The 6000-nt window shown below is 39.5% G+C and overlaps 1 protein-coding gene across 1 annotated transcript in view; it reads right to left on the bottom strand.

The window, feature by feature from the left end:
• FHIT (fragile histidine triad) overlaps positions 1-6000 on the bottom strand; it is a gene marked incomplete at its 5' end in the record, with an annotated part of 141132 nt that overhangs the window by 81348 nt on the left and 53784 nt on the right. Inside the window, one exon of the mRNA XM_017732591.1 lies at positions 3466-3534. Within this exon, the coding sequence (XP_017588080.1) occupies positions 3466-3534 (69 nt within the window). The remainder of the gene's footprint in view (positions 1-3465; positions 3535-6000) is intronic.

Below are 6000 nucleotides of genomic sequence, written 5' to 3' on the forward strand. Positions count from 1 at the left end.
CTTGATTAATAAATGTGAAATATAATCTCTTTCAAACCAAGCAGAAAACACAGAGGTATAAAGTGTTATTCTGATGCAAAGTTTTCCTAATATTTAGCTGCCATTGTTCTGCTGTCCAAGAATAAAGTGAATCAATGAATAAGAGCTACTCAAGATGAAGATGAGAAAAGTAATTTACCAATAGTAAAAGATGAAGGGCCTGATCCTATAAAAAGCCCTGTAAGACCAATTTAACTGTGGCATGTGCACACTTGCAGGATTGGGCTTCAAATAATTGCAGAGAAATGTAAGAACTGATAAACTATAGCTTTAGCTTTCCGCTACAGTGAGTCCAGCAAGTGGATAGCTAACACTTCCCAGGAAATACTGTTCCAAGAAATAGTCCTGCAAAGATGCAGAGAAAATACATCTAAAACATTAAATGCAGATGGTTTTTTTACTATTAATGACTCTCTTTGTATCTTAGAAAAATCACACAGTGACTTCTTTCATATGCACTGAGGTACTAAAACCTAAAATACTAAGTGACACATTCTACCAAGAAATGCCTTAGAGAGGGTGCTGTGAAATAAGTGTCAGCCCCTCTTTCATCCCTTCTACAATTAACTTTCCACTTCTACAGTTCTAAAAATATATCCAGAAATCAGCAGACATTTGTGTCCATCAGATACCTGATTAAAATACAAAGAAATATCTTCCCTTTTATTATACTTTTTACACTTAAAAGTTGCTTTAGACAGGGCTGTGTCAGAGCTTCATAGCCAAAAGCCTGAAGATCTCAGAGCCCAGTAAACAGACTAAGCAGGGAACAATCTGATAGGCTTTCTTCTGCCTTTTCCATCAGATGAGTGGTCACTCTAAAACCAAATGGGAGAAATTAAGCACACAGTAAGAGACTGGAAGTACTTTCTGGCTGTCCCAACTTTAGAAGTCTCCTAAGAGGACTGATGTCTCAGCATCTGGGCATTCCTTTCACTGTCAGACACTAAGAGCAGTGGGATTTATCAGCAATCTGCTGAGCATATACAGATGACAGCTGCAGAGCTTGGAGAGCTCAAAGGCATTTACAGATAGAAAGGGGTTTGCAAAAGACACGTTGAGCCAGAGCTGAGACCCTGAGTCTGTGGAAATTGCTTCCAATTGCTGTTAAACCTTTAGCCGTGGTAGTTAAACCAGGCACTGCAATATGCACAATTTATCCTGGGTGTGCTTTACAGTTGCACAGACTGTTTGAGGGAGGCTGATCAACCTCCATGTCACGTTTTACGAGGAAAAGCCTGCTGGGATGATTTTGGAAGGTGGTCTTTGCTGCCTAAACTACAACTCCATCCATCACTCAAATACATGGAAATGAAGTGTCGTTTATGAACAGGTTTTGGATTTTTAAAGCACAAATTTCATGAAAAATAGATTTAAAGCTCTCCCCAGCACCCACATCTCACCTAATGGTACTTTATCCCCCATAGATTTCCAGCATGTTGGCCTACTATGATCTACATATCTTCCTAAATCTTTTAAAGTATCTTCTTGTCAAAAGGATATGACTTGCTGACATCACACAGAGATGCATTATATCAAAACGTTTTTGCTGTATTGACACAAGTTCCAAATTATTTCCAAAGTCAGCTGTATTTTCAATAATTTGTCCCCTTTTCATTTTTCAAAATAGCTTTATTCGCTTATGATAGCAAATTGCTTAAGTCCCTCCATCCTCAATCCAGACAGTGATAGAACTCTGCACCAAACTTTTTATAGCAGCAAATGTGTTTTTGATTCCCTGGCATCCTAAAAAAAATTAAATCTTTCTTCAACTACAGTCTGTACAAAAGCGTGTTAGCTCTGTGGTGTTCAAGAATAGCTAGTTAGACTCTGAGGCTATACATTCTTCTGCTAAAAGATACATTATCACAACTATGTCTAAATATTTATGCTTCCTGTTTGCTAAAAGCAACACCTACAATTGCTATAATTGAAAATGACAAAATAAAAAAAAGTTTTTCACCAATTTGCCACCCTTTTGCATTTAACAACACTAAATATATAGTCTAGTTCATTATAGTTTTGCCTGTTTCTGTTTAGCTATAACAAGGGAAAAATAAATGTGTTAAAAAAGAAGCAAATGGAATTGTAAATATGACAGAAATGGAAATAGATTTTATGGTTTGATGCAGCATCTGAAATCCCTTAACACATGTGAAAATGAAAAGAACATAGAACCATACAATCATTTAGGTGGAAAACACCTGTAAGATCACTGAATCCAATCACTAACACAGCATTGCCAAGCCCATCACTAACCCCTGTCCCATCTACATATCTTTTAAATACCTCCTGGGATGGGGACTCCACCACTTCCCTGAACAGCCTTTTCCAATGCCTGACAACCCTTTTGGTGTTAACTTTTGTCTCATTCAACTGCTTTTAACCACCACACCAGCAAAGATTGCCATCATTTATTTCCATTGGATCTCCTTGCTCAGCAGTCTCATTAAGGTTTTACTCGTATTAGTGGGGTTTTCAGGCACTACACTTCATATAAATTGTCAGTAATACATTTTCTTCACCATTTTTGCATATTTAAGTAATTGTAACTTTAAAACACACTATCATTTTTTTGTAAGTGGGGACTTGTCATCATGTAGATATCACAAAGGAAAAAATACAAAAGCAGAAAATGTCATGATGCCTCTTTCAAGCAGATGGTATTGCTGTAGCACTGAACAAGTTTATATTAATTACTTTCAGAAAGAGAAGGAGATGTCATATTTCAGATAGAGGATTCTACCAAACACACTAAGAACAAGTTGTAAATTTAACAATAGTGAGATTTTTTTCATAGAATCATTGTGACAGCTGTCAAACTGGGGAAAACTTTTTTGTTAATTCCAGTACAATTGTTCATTTAAACAAAAGCCAGTGATTCAGTCACACGGAACAGCTCATGAGCCGAGCTCTGCTGCACAATCTGCACACATGCAGATATTCCATCTCTATGCACAGTCGCTCTTTAATTTCCGTCTTTGGGGCTACAATGTGATTTGTCCAGAGCTGAGCAGAGCCCTATAAAAATCAGGCCAGAAGGCAATTTGTGGTTGAGTTGTAACAAGCTGCGTGTGTTTTCTCTGGTTGGAATGGGGAGGTCTGGCACCCCAGGTGAGCAGCCAGCATAGGACACCCTCCCTCCATGCCAGGCTGACCATGTGGTCACCCTTTTTCCTGTGCCCTCAAACTAAGAGAACACAACTATCAGTAGAGATACACCCTGGGTGCAGAGACAGACCAAAGTACCTCCCTCAGAGAGGGAGCTCACAAGGAAATCCCAGTATAGATCTTGGTGCTATCACAGGATCTTTGCAAGCAATAAAAATGCAGAAATTCCATTGACTACCTCCACCCATGGGAGGGCCTGGATCATTAAGGAACAGCAAAACCAACTCTGAAGAAGAAATGGAGTGCAACTCTTACCTCCTCATAGACATCATCATTACTGCTGAAGTCTCCAGCCCTCCTTGGAAGCACATGGACATGAACATGCTGGAAACGTGAAACAAAATAATGGTGATTATCAAGATCATGACTTTCTTTTCTGAACTGTCACAAGTAACCGTGCACAGGCTCCCACAGCATTATTTTCAGAGGAAAATACATTAACCTGTTTCATAACTGTATCTCAACTCTTTGGAGAATATAAAAGATGAAAAACATGAGAGAGCAGCCCTGGTGTATTATACGAGCTTCGGAGTGAAATGCTTGGAAGTTTAGGGGCTCTGTGGAATTATTCATAGTTGTCAGTCAGAGACATATTTAGCCACAGCTCTGAAATAACGATGTCCCTTGGAGCTGAGTGTTGTGTCTCCGGAATAGACGGGAATAAGAAGGTGCTGGAGATGGGATGCGGTGGAGAGCTCGTGTGGCAGCCCGGGCTCAGGGCTTACTGCCTGGGGACAGAGGAGCTGCTGCCACACCACGGACGGCACGTGGGTAGAAAGGCTGACAGAAGAGGACAATGCCTCTCACAGGGTTAAAAAGACTAATGTTTCCTTTCCTCCCCGAGTCTGTGGCCCAAACACAAGCTGAAGCCCCCAGGGGTACAAGACTCATGCTGGGGACACACCTGCAGGGACAGAGTTTCAGGTGGCCCAAAACCTTTGAGGCACAAGGATTATGAGTCCAGTTTGGCAGAGCCTGAAGTGTAAGTGTCCCTCTCCTGGCACAGGGCCATTGCCCATGGGGTAGAAGAGCTGAGGACTGAGGTGCACAGGCAGCTTTGGATTCCCCAGTTAGGGAAGGAGGTGAATGGTGATGTATTTTTGTCAAAAGCGATTATGTGATCTGGGGAAAACAAACAAAACTATGGGCAAGAACACAAATGTATGACTTGGCACCTTGATGCTGTGTTATTACTATTACCATTATTTTTTTCTGACACTCTCTTCATACCATAAAGGGAGGGTAATTCAAGATCCTCAAGACCCAAACTCTACTGGGAAAAGTACTTCTCTGCAGTAAGTTCAGCTACTAACAACATTGCAAAGCATTCTTTTGTCTTTTTCCCTTTGTCTTTCACTCTTGAGTAAAGAAAAACAACTGAGAATAATTCTTCAGGGAAAAAAACCCCAATGCCTCTATGAGGAGAGGCAGGAAATAATCTGAGTGACAGATCACATTTATGCATCTTCAGATCTTTTTAGATGGTGTCTAAATCCTTAAAAAAAAAAAAATACTGCATCAGAAACGGCACCAAATGGTTTGCATAGAAATTAGACAGCTTGCACCTGATTCAATTTGATGAGGTAGAAAACAGCTGAAACTCCTGCACCTCATTGGAACATTCTCAAAACATGGCGTAAGTCTATAATGAAATATGAAAGCAAAAAAGGTTTTCTTAGGGTATTTGTAAGAAAATTCAAACACACCTATATTGTGTTAGCTTCTATCCATAAAAATGTCTGCTCAGTGAATAAAATGAAAACACAAGGATGTTTCAGTTAATGAAATATTCTGAATACCACACTATTATTTTTTCTCAGCTTTACCCTAGAGAAACGGAATATGTGATTTCTTATTCTTATCATTATCCACAGCTTTCAGTGTATTCAGACTAGAGATGAGGGTGAATCTTGAGGGTCAAAAACTGTGTTTTTGAGTAATATATCAGTGATAGTGTTCTGATAGTGTATTATACTAATATATCATAAGAGCAAAAGTGCTCCTGTGATGTATTAGTGCAATGTATCATCTGAACATCACTGCTCGTATGATGTATTGCTCAAAACCACAAAGCAACTTTAAAGATGGTCTTCAGTAGCCCTAGGCCTGAAATTTCACTTTTGGACAGACTTTCAAGAAAAATAAAAGTGTAGATTAAAGTTTGCAGGGGTACTGTAAAATTTCACTACTGTCTCACCCCTGTGGTTCTCATTAGATTTTAAATTTATTCATCAGAATAGAGTCAATTCATCTGCCAGTCAGTTTCTTTCTCTTCTGCTACAAGGAGTGATAGTTTTGCTACAAGTATCAATTTGCAGGAATTTCTCTTGGCGATACGTATAAAATCTAATATCAGCTATCAACAACCATATTCCCCAGAAGTTTAGCCACCTTTAAGAGTAATTTTTATCTCTGGTGCACAGTGTTCCAGGACACACACAGGAGAAGATCTGTATACCCGTGACAGACGATTTGGAATATCAGAAAGCACTCAGGGATGTAGTCCAAAGCTCAGTGCAGAGATGCTGCACTGCAGATGCACAGACCAGCACAGCAGGTAATGAATGAGCCTAATGTGATCTTCTACCCAAAACGTGCTCTTATGATCAGTGTGAAAAAAAAAAAAGAAAAAAAAGTGTTTATGACAGAATATGGGCCACTTGGCATCAGTGGGGACGTTCTCAGGGGTTAGGCACCTTTACTACACAAATTAATATTCCCAAGGCTTGAGGTAACAGCAGTCAATTTAAGAGAGAGTAATTTTTTCCAGCCATCCTTTTTTCTTTTTCA

The sequence above is a fragment of the Corvus brachyrhynchos genome, unplaced genomic scaffold (assembly GCF_000691975.1).
Source record: "Corvus brachyrhynchos isolate BGI_N302 unplaced genomic scaffold, ASM69197v1 scaffold4, whole genome shotgun sequence".
Lineage (NCBI taxonomy): Eukaryota > Metazoa > Chordata > Aves > Passeriformes > Corvidae > Corvus > Corvus brachyrhynchos.